Source organism: Aulonocara sp. 'chitande type north' Nkhata Bay, linkage group LG17 (assembly GCF_057382095.1).
Source record: "Aulonocara sp. 'chitande type north' Nkhata Bay isolate Kocher_YH1m ecotype deep benthic linkage group LG17, A_spYH_male_GT1.1, whole genome shotgun sequence".
NCBI lineage: Eukaryota > Metazoa > Chordata > Actinopteri > Cichliformes > Cichlidae > Aulonocara > Aulonocara sp. 'chitande type north' Nkhata Bay.
The window spans coordinates 18278407-18294313 of record NC_141360.1 but is presented as its reverse complement, the minus strand read 5'-3'; the positions used below and the strand labels follow the sequence as shown (position 1 = coordinate 18294313).

At 43.0% G+C, this 15907-nt stretch overlaps 1 protein-coding gene across 3 annotated transcripts in view; it reads left to right on the top strand.

Annotated features, from left to right (window-relative positions):
* The window catches only part of ptpro (protein tyrosine phosphatase receptor type O), a 46044-nt gene that overhangs the window by 11120 nt on the left and 19017 nt on the right, over positions 1–15907 (top strand). For all 3 annotated transcript variants that reach the window (XM_086268225.1, XM_086268224.1, XM_086268223.1), the window contains exons 3-15: positions 4578–4733; positions 5658–5810; positions 6106–6627; positions 6706–6867; positions 7020–7216; positions 7345–7465; positions 7578–7771; positions 7857–7968; positions 8600–8763; positions 10201–10321; positions 11426–11562; positions 14217–14355; positions 14921–15041. In XM_086268225.1, the coding sequence (XP_086124351.1) occupies positions 4578–4733; positions 5658–5810; positions 6106–6627; positions 6706–6867; positions 7020–7216; positions 7345–7465; positions 7578–7771; positions 7857–7968; positions 8600–8763; positions 10201–10321; positions 11426–11562; positions 14217–14355; positions 14921–15041 (2299 nt within the window). The remainder of the gene's footprint in view (positions 1–4577; positions 4734–5657; positions 5811–6105; positions 6628–6705; positions 6868–7019; positions 7217–7344; positions 7466–7577; positions 7772–7856; positions 7969–8599; positions 8764–10200; positions 10322–11425; positions 11563–14216; positions 14356–14920; positions 15042–15907) is intronic.

Below are 15907 nucleotides of genomic sequence, written 5' to 3'. Positions count from 1 at the left end.
ATAATAATAATAATAAACTTTATTTATAAAGCACACTTAAAAACCAAGGGTATGCCAAGGTGCTTAACAAGTAAAATAGAGTATAGGAGGAGGATAATAGAAATAGGACCAAAGCAAGTACTAAATATGCAAACAGATAACTGTCACTAATACATAGGAAAGCAACAGGTACAGAGCAAACAAGAATTTAAATGAGCATAGAAGTGCATGATATAAAATCATAAAAGAAATATTAACTAGAGGGAAAGGCAAGATTGAATAAGTGGGTTTTTAATCGTGATTTGAACAGTGCAATGGAGTCAGATGCGCGGAGGTTGAGAGGAAGGGTATTCCACAGTACCGGGGCAGCCAGAGCAAACGCACGGTCACCCCGGGACTTCAGTCGAGATCTGGGTTGGGTCAGAAGTAGTTGAGTGGCAGATCTGAGTGTTCTAGCAGGAGTATGTGGTTTGAGAAGTTCACTAAGATAACTTGGCGCTAATTTATTAATAGTTTTGAAAGTAAGGAGTAATATTTTAAATTGAATACGGTACTTTATGGGCAGCCAATGCAGGCTAGCTAGGACAGGGGTAATATGGCAAAATTTCCTGGTACCAGTCAAAAGGCGGGCTGCTGCATTTTGGACTGTTTGCAGTTTAAGAAGAAGAGAAGAGGGAAGACCATAGTACAAGGAGTTACAATAATCCAACCTGGAGGTCACAAAAGCGTGAATAAGCTTCTCCAGGTCCTCATGCGGAATATAATGCCTAGCCTTAGAGATAAGGCGCAGTTGGTGGAAGCTAGATCTCACTACAGCAGACACTTGCTTATCGAGTTTGAGCGAGCTATCCAGCAGTACACCCAAGTTACTGACATAGTCACAAGAAAAACTAGCAAAGGAACCCAGGGCAGCACAGAGTTGGGCACGAGGGATTTTACTGTTGAACACCACAATCTTAGTCTTCTTATCATTTAAAACGAGGGAATTACTCAGGAACCATTCTTTGACCTCCCGCATGCATTCTTGAAAGTAGTGCAGGGACACAGCAAGGTCGTCAGTAAGTTCAAAATAGATCTGTATGTCATCGGCATAACAGTGGAAGGCGATATTGTATTTTTCAAAGATTGTGCCTAGAGGGAGCAAATACAATGAGAAGAGAATAGGGCCTAAAACTGATCCTTGAGGCACACCACAACAGACCGGAGCGGAGGAAGAGGAGAAGGTGCCTAAGTGAACTGATAAGGATCTATCAGCGAGGTATGATTTAAACCAGTCGAGGGCAGTGCCTCTAATACCCACAGTGTGCTCAAGTCTTAGTAATAAAATGTTATGGTCTACCATATCAAAGGCCGAAGAGAGGTCCAGTAAAACTAGGACCATAGAGCGTCCAGTATCAGTGATTACAAGAATATCATTAAGAACTCTAACCAACGCTGTTTCAGTGCTATGCAATGGCTTAAAGGCAGATTGAAATTTCTCAGCAATATTGTTCGTGTCCAAGTACGCCTGGAGTTGGGAGAGAACTAGTCTCTCCAGGATCTTGGACAAGAACGAAAGCTTAGAGATTGGTCTATAGTTTGAAAGGTCATAACAGTCAGAATTTCTTTTTTTAAGAATCGGGTGGACTACAGCATGCTTAAAGGACAAAGGAACACAGCCTGAGAGCAAGGAAAAGTTCATAAGAAATAGGATACTAGGTCCGATTACATCAAAACAGTCCTTAGCTAAACGAGATGGAAGAATGTCAAGCACAGGTAAGAAAGGCTGAAAGACGACCACCACTGAACAAGACACACAAGGCAACAAAATTATCCTCTTGCTCTCTTGATTTTTTACCTGCATCATTATTTAAAAATGTCTTTTACTCTACTGGTCCCTGTATTCTTACTATAATTAATACCTCCTTGGCCTCGGGCATAGTCCCTGCCTATTTTAAAACTGCTGTTATACATCCCTTGTTAAAAAAGCCTATGCTGGACCCATCTCTCACTAGCAATTATAGACCGATCTCAAAAATTCCGTTAATTGCTAAGATTCTAGAGAAGATCGTGGCTAAGCAGCTTACAGCAGTTTTAGATAAATATAGTATTTTCGACAAATTTCAATCTGGCTTTCGTAAAGTTCATTCCACTGAAACAGCCCTTCTTAGAGTTTCTAATGACATTTTGTTACAAAGCGATGCAGGTAAATGTTCTGTTCTCTTAATGTTGGATCTTACGTCGGCCTTTGATACTGTTGACCACTATATTTTACTTAACAGGCTGAAACACTGGGTTGGTGTCTCTGGGACTGCATTGAAATGGTTCTCCTCGTATCTCTCTGAACGATATTCTTCTGTGGCAGTTTCTAAGTATAGATCATCTTCTGCGTCCCTGTCTTTTGGTGTGCCACAAGGCTCTGTGCTAGGGCCATTACTGTTTTTAGTTTATTTACTCCCTCTTCAGCACATTTTGAGCCCTTTTGAGGATATTTGTTACCATTGTTATGCAGACGATATCCAACTCTATATATCTTTTAAACCGGAAGAGGCTTCTAAGCTGCGGCTTTTAAATGTGTGCTTGGAAACCATTAAAGGCTGGATGGCTGAAAACTTCCTCCAACTAAATGAAAGTAAAACCGAAGTCCTCTTATGTGCCCCAGATAGACATATACCCAGTATAATAAATGCTCTTGGTTCTCTTTCAACGTTTGTAAAACCATCTGTCAGGAACTTAGGGATTATCCTTGATCCTGCTCTTACGTTAGATAGTCATGTTAAATCTCTTGTTCGGTCTTGCTTTTATCATTTAAGAAATATTTCTAAATTGAGCTCTATTATATCCTATACCGAACTGGAGATTGTTATTCATGCTTTTATCTCTTCACGACTGGACTATTGCAATTCCCTGTTTACTTGTTTAAATAAAGGTTCTTTGGAGCGTCTGCAGATCGTTCAGAATGCTGCAGCAAGACTTTTGACGAAAGCTTCTAAATTTTCACATATAACACCGTTGCTCATGCAGTTACATTGGCTTCCTGTTGAATTTAGAGTCCAGTTTAAGATTTTGGTTTTAACTTTCAAGGCTCTTCAACAACAAGCACCACCATATATCATTGAACTTTTACAGCCCTATGCCCCTAGTAGGTCTCTGAGGTCGAGTAGTCAGGGCCTACTTGTCATTCAGTATACGAGACTGAAAACTAGGGGTGATAGAGCTTTTGCTACTGTGGCCGCCAGACTGTGGAATTCCCTTCCTCAGGACTTACGATCCGCTGATTCATTGATTACTTTTAAAAAACAGCTAAAAACACATCTTTTTAAAACTGCCTTTTGCTAACTTTGTTTGTATTTTGTCTTTTTAATCTGTTATATCTTGTAAAGCACTTTGTGATCTCTATCTAGAAATGTGCTATATAAATAAAATTTTACTTACTTTACTTTACTTTACAAGCTGAAACGTCAAGACTGGGCCAAGAAATATCTCAAGACTGATTTTTCTAAGGTTTTATGGACTGATGAAATGAGAGTGAGTCTTGATGGGCCAGATGGATGGGCCCGTGGCTGGATTGGTAAAGGGCAGAGAGCTCCAGTCCGACTCAGACGCCAGCAAGGTGGAGGTGGAGTACTGGTTTGGGCTGGTATCATCAAAGATGAGCTTGTGGGGCCTTTTCGGGTTGAGGATGGAGTCAAGCTCAACTCCCAGTCCTACTGCCAGTTTCTGGAAGACACCTTCTTCAAGCAGTGGTACAGGAAGAAGTCTGCATCCTTCAAGAAAAACATGATTTTCATGCAGGACAATGCTCCATCACACACGTCCAAGTACTCCACAGCGTGGCTGGAAAGAAAGGGTATAAAAGAAGAAAAACTAATGACATGGCCACCTTGTTCACCTGATCTGAACCCCATTGAGAACCTGTGGTCCATCATCAAATGTGAGATTTACAAGGAGGGAAAACAGTACACCTCTCTGAACAGTGTCTGGGAGGCTGTGGTTGCTGCTGCACGCAATGTTGATGGTGAACAGATCAAAACACTGACAGAATCCATGGATGGCAGGCTTTTGAGTGTCCTTGCAAAGAAAGGTGGCTATATTGGTCGCTGATTTGTTTTTGTTTTGTTTTTGAATGTCAGAAATGTATATTTGTGAATGTGGAGATGTTATATTGGTGTCACTGGTAAAAATAAATTGAAATGGGTATATATTTGTTTTTTGTTAAGTTGCCTAATAATTCTGCACAGTAATCGTCACCTGCACACACAGATATCCCCCTAAAATAGCTAAAACTAAAAACAAACTACAAACTACTTCCAAAAACATTCAGCTTTGATATTAATGAGTTTTTTGGGTTCATTGAGAACATGGTTGTTGTTCAATAATAAAATTATTCCTCAAAAATACAACTTGCCTAATAATTCTGCACTCCCTGTATATGAAGGAGAATTATCCTCAACATGAGGATAATTCTCCTTAAAAAAACCTGTTGTTGCAAGGATTAGGAAAATGTTATTATTTTTTAAATTTTGCATATTAGACATGTAGTTCAAATAAAGGGCTTACATCTCTGTTCTGTAGTTCTGTGATCGTGATGTTCGACTCAGTTTTGTTTGTCTCCTCAGAGCCGCTTCCTGTCCGCAGCGCTCAGATATTGGACTATAAGGAGGCTCCAGAGACTGGCGTGGTGTTTGAAATCGATCCTCCGACCAGAAACGTCTTCAGCAGAGTCAACATCAGCTACGCTGAAGGACAGGAGCGCCGATCGATGCTCTATAAAGGTAGAACATTTCATTCTGCTTGTATGAGTGGGTGCTATTTAGTGTAATTTAGTGTTTTGTAAACCAATATGAGCCTTCTGCCTGAATGTGAGGACAGTTATTGTAGTTCACAGTCTCACTGGGAGGTGAAGGCACGTGAGTAGCGATAGAAGAATGTGTCTGTCTGAATAAATGCCCGGCCCCTTCCAAACTGAAGATTCTGATTGGGTAGAAATCCTCCGGGGAACTCTGGTGCGCCCTTGCCTTTCTCTAATGGAAAGCATTTCTGAAAGCACGTTATTCCACTTAAAGCGGCTTGAGACAACTGATGTTGTGATTTGGTGTTATATATAAATAAAACTAAATTGAGCTGAACCAAGTTATTTCAAGTTTACCTGCACACACCTCAGTGGAGGCAAATATAAAGGAAAGAGGACCCAGGATTGACCCCCGAGGAACTCCATTTCAATTCAATTCAATTTATTTATAAAGCACCGAATCACAACAACAGTCGCCTCAAGGCGCTTCATATTGTAAGGTAGACCCTACAATAATACACACAGAGAAAAACCTAGCAATCATATGACCCCCTATGAGCAAGCACTTTGGCGACAGTGGGAAGGAAAAACTCAATTTTAACAGGAAGAAACCTCTGACAGAACCAGGCTCAGGGAGCTGCGACCGGTTGGGGGAGTGAGAAGGAAGACAGTGTAAAAGACATGCTGTGGAAGAGAGCCAGAGATTAATAACAAGTATGATTCAGTGCTGAGGGGTCTATTAACACATAGTGAGTGAGAAAGACCAGACCTGATTTCAGCTGCTCCAGACTCATAGTCGCTCAGTGCTTTGGTGTTCATGTCCTGACTGCTGACAGATGTTAACACAGCTCCAGGAATAAAGAGAGTGTTTTTGTGCTAACAGTTTGTTTCTGCTTGTTGTTTGTAGATTTCTACAGGGGGAAGACAGTGTTTAAGCACTGGTTACCGGGGATGTGTTACCGAAACATCACCTTCCAGCTGATCTCAGAGGCCACCGTGTACCAAACTGCACTGGTGACCCACAGTGACATCACTCACACACCGCTGCATCATCGGACAGGTGAGGCCCCTCCCACTGTGAGAGTCCAGTGCTTGCTCTGTACTGAGTAGATTAGATTGGCTCTGAGGCAGACCTTCCTGCATGAAGCTCTAAGTTCTACTTTCAGGAATCGTTGCCTTAGTAAATACAGTGATCAGGTCTGGAGAACATGGCGGCCCGGTTCAGAGGCCTCCAGCGAGGACCTGCTGCCTCATTTTTTTAAACAGTGATGTATGATGAGACGGGAGGAGCTTCGTCTGGCGAGCTGACTAGCCATTTCCTGCTCAGAATAATTCACTCCCCTCTCTCCCCCCAGTGCCCCACCCTCCCCTCAACATCTCCTATAAGATCATCCATTTGAGCCAGAGGGCAGCTCCAGGTCAGCTCCCCGACATGCTCCCACATGATAGTGGGCAGCGATCCCCCCGCCAGGCCCGGGACGTCCCACTGATGGAGGAGCGGGAGGAGGAGGAGACCCAGGCTGAGGAGAATACCTCAGATGAGGTAATAGGAGTCACTTACGCCCCCTTCAACTCCACAAAAGTGTTGACGGTGAGCGCCCCCATTGATGTGAACAACAGCCGCACGGAGGAGGCAGAGCCTTCGAGCTACTGGCTGGATCCGACGGAGCCATCTCCTGCCGACAAGGATGAGGAGTTCGTTAATGGCGTGCTGCCCGAGTACGAAGACTCCAACGAGCCGGGCTCAGCCATGGCACTCCCTGCCGAGCCTTCTGTCCTGCCCACCAGGCTTCCGCCAATCCTTTTGGAACTGCGCTGGCTGCCACCGCGCCCACCCACCAGCTACGACGGTTTCAACGTCTACATCTACAGAGATGGTAAGCAGGAAGCAGCTGAATAAAGAACATCTCAGATGTTCCCGTGTTGACATCTGAACCTCTCGCTCTGCTCCTCAGGTAACTCGACAGAAACAGCGACGGTGGATGAAAGCACTCACGAGTTCTTTACAGAGTTAACGGAGCCGGGAATATACCGTGTGCAAGTGACCACACTGAGCTCGTCTGGAGACTGCGAGTCCCGAGAGAGCAGTGGCGACACTGCCTTCACCTTCTACCTCAGTAAGTGTACAGGAAGTGATTATGGCGCATGCAGCAGCGTGTGGCAATAAAGGATGGATTCAATCAAATGCATCTTTGTTCTAGTGTTGTCATTGTTAACGTAATCCACTTCCTGTTGACCTGCTCCTTCGCTGGTTTATTAATGGTTACAGGTCCCAGCGGCGAGCTGCTGGAGGACCTGCGAGAGCGTCCTCAAGCCGTTAGCGTCAGGCTGCTGGACTCGAGCACCGCTGCCATCTCCTGGGCGCCATCGTCGCAGAACCACAATGGGAGCCTGGTGTCAGTGGTTTCCACCACCTGCCTGAAGCCCAGCCTGAGCCAGAGGATGGAGAACACCTACTGCAGCGAGGTATGGCACGGCACTCATCACTGGCCGCGCACCGCAGATTGAAGCTCACACAGGGGGGGGGGTCTTTTGAATAAATAATAAAAAAATTTTTTTAATACATATATATGTGTTTAACTATATAATCACAGGAAAACTCGACGAGTGACATCATCACCAACCTGACGCCGGGTGCTCAATACCGGGTGGTCGTCTATCACACCAATGGACCCCTGATCAGCCCGCCGTCGGAGCCCGTCATCATCGATATCGGTGAGCGTCACTTTATCACTTTATGCGTCTTTTTCAGTCCCACTTCCTGTTCACTGCTCCTGTTCTTCCTGTTCCACTCTTAAATCCCGCCTGTGTCGGTGTGCTGTGTCAGAGCCCACCGGCGTGCGCGAGCTCACCGTTTACCCCCTGAGTCCAACGGCGGTGATCCTCAGCTGGCAGCGTCCATACCACGTTGCCTTCAGGAAATACGTGTTGCAGACCTTCTTCTTCAACCCCGTCACGCTTGCCTCTGAGTGGACCACCTACTACGAGATCGCCGCCACCGCCTCCGTCATCGCCTCAGTGGTAACCAGTCTGTCTCCGTCACAGGAAACATTTCATGGCACCATGCCACGTCCACCTCACCGTATTTGTCTCTATTTCCTCTCAGAGGGTGACTGACTTGCTGCCTGCCTGGTATTATAATTTCCGTGTTTCCATGGTGACGTGGGGTGACCCACCGCTCAGCTGCTGCGAAAGCTCCACCGTGAGCTTCGTCACAGGTAATGCCTCACCGCTGCAAGGACGCTGCGAGGGAGGCTGGGCCAGGATCCAGCAAACACACTTAGACTTAAAAATAGAATAAATAGACTTTTAAATTTGTTTTTACTGATTTATTTAGTTTTTATATAAAGAGACATTTAGACACATAATTTCAAGCCATTTTTTCTTCATGAATATTTTTTATTCTTCTGTATTCATCCATCAGCTCTAAAAATAAATAAAAAATAAATTAAGAAATAAAAACATGCAAAATTAAAACACATTTTAGTGTTCAACATTTTAAATTTTTTTTAAAATTTTGTTTAAATATTACTCAATTTGGTCACTCCCTGAAATAATACAATAAATATACAATTTAAAATTTATGCATAAAAATAGAAATAAATAAAATAAATGCATATTTTTAATGATCTAATTCATTTTGTTTTTATTTTATATCTTTTTCTGGGTTTACTGATAATGCAGCTCACAGATGAAGAACAAAACGCATAAATTTTTATTGTTTCTTACGTTTTTTTTTTTTAAATTTTGGCTTTTATTTGCTGATATTTCTTGTGAAGATCCAGACGGCACATCTTTAATGTGTCTGCAAACGTATGATGCAGGTCTCCTTCCTCTTCCTCCTCTCAGCTCCCGAGGCGCCTCACATCTCCTCTGTGGATTACTCTCATGGCGTTCTGTACGTCCGCTGGACATACGGCGAGCTCTTCATTGACCTGTCGCACTCAAGGATGCTGCACTGGCAAGTGGTCGCTGTCGGGAAGAAGGGACCGGAGAAGACGTACTCCGTTGACGTGAGTCCAGACACATCTGTCTAGGTGTTCACGACACTCTGAGACACGTTCTCGCTGTTTTAGGTGTATTTGTGCGTTTGTGTGGTGATGAGTGTGTCTCCAGCAGCAGCTCATTATTTCAGGGTCGAGCGGAGCTGTTATTGACTCTCTCCTTCGGGTTGGTTCGATGGTCTGATTAGCAGCAGGAGAATGACCTGCAGACGTCGCTGCTCTACGAGTCCAATTACCACCGTAGCCTGAGCTCGCTTCTGTGATCAAGTGTCTGAGGGTCCCAAGCCATGTTGGAGGTTTAATTGAGAGTGTATACAAATGGCGTGTAGATGTCAACTATATTCAGGATGTTAAGCAGTCTTCATTTCTACTAGATTGCTACTAATAGTTCTGATAAATGTGTAAACAATTAAACCAGCTTACAAAAACACAACAAACAAGAGAAATGTAACTTTATTTTGAAGAATTTATGTGAAATAGAAATCTCAGTAATGAGCATTGACCTCGGGGACTGAAACCAAAAATTACACTTCCTTTTCCAAATGTGGTCAAATGTGTATATAAAAGATGAGCATAGCCACCATGACATCATTCATTAGTTTTGTTAGCATTCTGGGCGCCAGCTCGTTGTTTTCTTGTTTCTTAAAATGTTTGTTTTGTTTGGATAAGAGGGTGGAATGCTAAGTTATCATCTAATGCTAGCTAACTTGGTTAGCATTGTTTAGCAAAGTTTGTCTCTATAATAACCTCACAGCAGCTTTATTATTGGTCAGATAATGTCATTAAAAATGCTCCAAAAGACTCCAACAACACAAACACAGTCCAGAGGTCCAGTTTGCTAAATGTAAGCCTAACTGACAGCTGGCAGCTACAGCCACCTGTCAGTCAAAGAGGCCACACCCCTAATGATGTAACCTGAGAGTTTCTGCGGACTCCATCACTGCTGGGGCCTCTGCTGGAGGTTAGAGGACATGGCTTTGCAAAGCAATGGCTAATGTCACATTGGTGATGTCCATCTTTTATATACAGTCTGTTCGGTCTTTGAGGTTGAATGTAATTTAAAATTATAATTAGATATAAGAGTACAAAGACTGAGTCAGCAGGTCTGCAGAAGTTTAATGAAGCTTCCACACTCAGAGCTGATCATTTATATTTAATCGTTAGTTCGTGGTGGAAGCAGACGGTCACAGTGACTAAACGGAGACACAGACAGCTGTGAGGATTTACTGCAGGGATATTTTTAGTTTTATTCAGGGCAGATTAAAAAGATATTTTAGGAAAATACCTGCACTGTTAATCTTTCAGCAGCTCCGCGTGGGACAGAGGCAGAGCAGAATATGACCCTATCAGATGGAGGAAGGGGGCACTCAGGACTGACTGTGTGCACGCTGTTCAAGTGTTATTTACATGTTGTTTACGTGTTGTTTACATGTGGTGCTGTGTCAGGTGACTCGGAATGTGATGCGGGCAAGCCTCCCTCTGCCTCCTGGAGACATCTACAACCTGACGGTGACGGCATGCACAGAGCGCAGCAGGAACACGTCCACGCCAAACATCATCAAACTGGGTCAGCGAGTATTCACTGCAATTAACAAAGATATAATAACTCTAAGAAAAACAAAGAATACAAAGGTATTCACTGCTAACAGACTAACTCCCCCAAAGTTCCCAGAGTGCTTTTTCAAAAGAATCATCCCAGTTTTCTTGAGAAAGCATAAATGATTTATATTAGTACACTATAACTGAACAATATTTTCACCCCACTGAAAGGCCGACCTTTAACTCTGTAATTCTCAGAGCTGTAAAATTGAGTTAAAGGGAGGGTTAGCTTCTGGATTACACTCAGTATTAAACTCCAGTAAAAGTTTGAGCTGTTGCTGAGAAAGCATCACGCATTAAACCAAAGAAATCACTTTAGACCTGAGAAAAAGAATCAGTTATGCTCATAAAGCAGGAGGTGGATTTAGAAAATTATCAAGTTATAATGTTGAGTAATGAGGCTGCAGACTGAGAACAATTCCACTTCTGCAGAAGAGACACCTTCGTGTCAGACTGAAGTATGTTGAGGACGATCTGGGGGCAGATCTGGAGGAACCTGAGAGGTTCTCCAAAGCAGAACGGGCTGGGATCATTTAGGAGATGAGTGTGAGACACTGAGCAGGCTTTTTTTTTTTTTTGGAATACTTTAGTTCCTGTGTGCAAATTACAACAATGTAAGCATCCAAAATAAAACCAGGATGTTTGGAAGAGCTGAGCAGCACTTCTTTTTCATGGGGGTAAAAATTCTGTCCTTGTGATAGGATGACGTATAAAACGTGTTTGCTGTTTCTGTCAGTTTGTAGAGAGATAATTGAGAAAATGAAACACTGGGCTGCAGGAGTTTTAAAACGTGAAGGATGTAAGTGGGAAAGACGTCTCGGTGCTGATCGCCGCGCGGCAGCCTCTCTGCTTGTTAATCTGTGCTGTGGGTCTGAGGTCAGACTCACAGAGTGAACATGAAACTTCATTTTCTCCACTTCCCCTTCTGAGCGTATCAGACTATTTCAGTCCTCCTCAGAGGAAGTGCGGGGTCTTTAGCAAGCTTCGGCTCGGCTCGGCCCTGCAGTTCACCACTGCAGTTCGTCCTGTACTGTAAGCTCTCGTGAAGGGTTTTCACTGCTGTTTCCTGCAGAGCCGGCTCCTCCCAGATCGCTGTATGCCGTCAACGCCACTCACTCGTCCGTGACTCTGCTGTGGACCGAGGAGGGAGTGGTCGACTATTACCAGGTCCTCTGCAGACCCAGCAAAGCCAGCAAGGAGCAGCTCAAGGTAAAAGTGCTTCAGCCATGCTCTATATCAGCTTTCATTGCCTCAGCTGCAGGTCTGAGACGATTAGGAAAGGATTACAAAAGAGCGAGATTACAAGTTAGTTTCAGCTCTGCAAGTGTTTTCTGTTTTAACTCATACAAATTCATTCATTTCAAAGATTTTTCTATGTTGTTCAGACATTAAGTCAACCAAACTTTTGTTAATTGTGAAAATAAAAATGTGATGCGCAGATAAATCAATAATAAAGGAACTACTTTTGTGTTTTGCTGATCTGAAAGTTTCTGAGATAATCCCGCAGAAATGTGGAAGTTGTTAAACATGAGATGAGATGACATGCTGATGAGAAATAAACCAGACAGATCGAGTGAGGACCGAGGATCGATCCCTGGGGAACTCCAAGCCTCATTTTAGCTGCTACAACTAAAAAGTTAGATTTTTGCAAATCAGATTTTAATTGCTGTAGAAACAAAGAGGAGGAATGACAGAAGTCGCAGACGTTTTCTTCGAGCATCAGCGTGAATAAATTCATTGAGGCTCTCTCAGGCTGGTGAATTTGTTTCATATTGGCCACATGGGATCTGTATTAACAGTTTTCTGATCATGTGACCCAAAGAATAATAAAATGCAGTAATCAATAATCCCAAACTGAAGCTCCCTGAACACAGTAATGAACCCGGACACAGACACAGGGGACCAGGTTTGCAGAGATAACGAGCTGCTGATGCTGAACACGTGTTTTTACCTGCAGGCTTGAAATTTAGTTTGTTCCCAAGCTAACGAGCTGGATGCCGGCTTTAATTAAAGAACTGAAAGTGTGATCAAAGCTGAAAGCAGAATAGAGTGAGTTCACATCTAAGGGAGATGGTTGATTGTTTCCTTCTTTTATTTTAGCTGTTTAAAACTTGAGAGTAGACTGACTCAAAACAAACTCACACAAAGCCTGAAGTCTGCAGTAAAACATGATGACATGTCATGAAATGCCTGGGTCTTGTGGTCGGGGTGTCCTGCAGCGAGTTGAAAAGCTTTCATGGTGTCTCGAAATGAATCAGATTATATATAAAAGGATGAGTCAGCGTCAAATTATAGGAGGTCCAAAACTCGAGCTCTTCAGCACCATAAACCAGTTGAAACTTTTCACTTTCAGTCTGAGACCAAACTCAGATCTGTGAGGACTCTGATGTGATTGGTTGCATTTGACCCACACCAGCTGAGGTGGAGAGAGCACGATCGGCCTGATATTGTTGGGACAGTAAAACAAGATTATTTTTATACAGCTGGCGTATATCCCTTTAAGCAGTTAAATAATGACAAATGGCAAACAATTGGGAAATCTGTTGTTTCGCATCTGAAAGGAAAAAAATCAGCTGATTTCTGATCAGATTTTTTGAGCGTCTGTCAGTCTTAAAGTCTATAGGAGAAGAGTTTAGAAAACATGGTTTTCTTCCCGTATCGAGCTTTCATCCCTGACTGTGTTTTGTTGTTTTTTAACGTCCTTTCAGTGTAATGGCTGGTTTACCGTCTGCAGGCGGAAGTTTTTTTTATCATGAAAGCAAAATGATGTCCCAAAGAGCCGCTCAGCACCTGTGTTTGCTGGTGCGAGTTGGTGTTTATGTGGATCAGTTGCAGCTAATCTCATTAGAAAGCTTAAAAGTGAAATAAATCTTTTATTTTGGAAATAAATCCTACTTTACTTTTAAAAAGAGAGAAAAAATTTTTCTGCCTGTGATGCATTTGGATGATTTGACCACAACCTCTCGGGTCATCTGCACGTTAGAACCCAAAGCCTCTGACAGCAGGAAACTTACAGCTGTTTCCAGCTGTGCTCCAAAACAGCTGCTTTTGGAGTCATCAGACAGGTTTTTTCTGCAGATGATGAAGAACATGGTGAAGGAGGCGTGTTTTCGTTGTGGATGGCTGTGGATCACATATATGTGCTGCGTGGTATCTGTGGGATGCTGTGAGTTTGTACAGCAGCTGACTCGCTAAGAGAACATTTTTGATATGAGTCCAGCTTTCAGGTAAAATAAAGGCGAATGACTGCAGGGAGGTTAGCAGGAACTGGTGTTGGAGGTCTGGACCTTGAGAACAGAAACTTGGTCACATCCATGGTTCCATATGAAGAGGTAGGCGATAAAAGGAGACTAACAAAAAGGATTTAGATAGGCCTAGTGCTGCCAAGGGTAATTTGGCAACACGTGTGCAGAGATGCAGGTCAATAAGATGTCTGATCGTAGAATGGCAAGGAAAGCTTCAGGCTGTTGTTAATGATTCAAACTTGAGTGCACTGCTCGGTGGTTTCTGTCCAGTGAGAAGTCTCTCGTTTGACCAAATTTAAAATTAGAGTTGCAGAAACAGGAAGTGCCACGTAACCATGGAAATATTTGGGAAAATTAAGACAGTACAATTTTCTTTAGCTTCTTCTTTTTAAACGTCTTGACAGATTTAGCAGTGAAGCACATACTGGAACCAGGGTTATAGTAGTAACAACAACAAAACACCAAAGAGTTTTGGAAAATGTGAAATATGTGGTCATAAACAAAAATACAGTTTTAGTGATTCAGTCTTACTGCTCAGCACCAGGCTGGGGTCAGCAGCCGCTCAGCCCTTTGTCTTTATCTGGACTACAAATCTGACCTCTTCTTCCTCTTCCTCAGGCCCTTGAGCCGCAGACCTCCACCTCCCACGTGGTCACCATTTCTGGTTTGATACCATCGTCCAGCTACAACTGCACCGTTACCAGCTTCAGCTACAGCACGCCCAGCAAACCCACACACATCAGCGTCAGCACCGTTGGTAGGTGGCACCATTTACCTGCACCGTAGGAGGGCAGTGACTGTCTTTATTTGATCCCTGAAACATCTTAAAAGTGAAAACTGAACTAAGTGCAGCTCTTTAATTTGAAGATTTAAAATGTTTTTAGTCACTCCTGCAGGCAGTAAAGTGAACTGCAGCCACTGAGGGTGAGTGTGACATGAAGAAGATTTGTGCTGTGGAGCTGAGCTCAGTGAACTCTTTCCAGCTGCTTGCAGCGACTCAGTGAAACGTTTTGGTGCCGTTAGTCACAGAGGAGCAGCAAGCTCATTGGTTAGCACCTTGTCATAACAGGTGTTAACCAGTGAGTAAGGATTGTGAGATCCACCCCTCTTTCAACACAACAAGAAGCTCACAATTTCTATGTCGATCTTTTATAGTATATCTTTGTAGCAAAGTACAGTTGGAGGCCACCCGCTTGATAAAAGAACTTTAATGTGAAAGTACCATACAGGAAGGGTTCTGTGTTGAGAAAACTGATGAAATCGGAGAGGACTGTGCTGAGAGGTAACAACGTCTGTCTGTGCGTCTGTCTGTATATCTGCAGCCAAAGAGATGAATCCAAGCGTTGCTGCCATCTCGGCTCTGGCTGTCCTCAGCATCCTGCTCATCAGCCTGCTCGTTCTGTTCCTGCTTGTGCTGCGCAAGAAACACCTGCAGATGACCAGGTAACTCAAAGTCAGCACAGCAGCAGTGCCCTCTGCTGTCACGCAGTCATCTGTTGTTCATTTGGCCTTAACAGCTTCACTCTGTGTGACAGTTACAGTGTTTGAGATACAGTGTATGAGTTTATTGTGCATGAGTTGTAGTGTATGAGGTTAGTTTCTGTGTGCATTTCTGCAGCAGATCCTGCAAAAAAAACAAAACAAGCATGCGTCCTGAATGTCTTGTTTTTGAAATGCCCATTGAGATCAGTTTATGGACTTTATTCTAGTTTTAAGAAAAGTAAAGTCCTTCATTTAGAATAGAAATGATGGAATTTGGATCACAGTTATTGGAGTTTATGAGCATGAATAATCTTGGAGCTTCAGAGTGATTCACAGCTGAATTTCTGAGGAAATAACTGAGAGGGTGTCTGCATGCTGTACACTAATCTGTAAAGCGGTCAAGCTGTGGTCTGCTGTGGTCAGCCGTTAATGCCCAGCTAACTGGCATTCATAATTCACAACACCTTTTTTTCTTAGAGTCATGACACGCACGAGTTAGGACGCAAACTACTTCCTCTTGTCAGGAGGCTGAGCGGCATGGGCGGTGTTTACGAGGCACTTTATAGACCTACACGTTATTGAGGAAGCAATATTTACACAGTATTACACTGTGTGTACTGTAATATGTGTGTTTTACAGATTTATAGAATAATGGTATTCTCTTTTGTACTAAAATAAAATACTGATTTTTTTGAATGTATCTTAATGCTACATCTCAAATATAATGTGGAAAATAAAAAATACTTGTATGACAAAAATAAAAGATTTACTTTTTTAACATAAAAATTATGAAAAAAAATCAATTTAATACAAAAGTTAGAATGAAT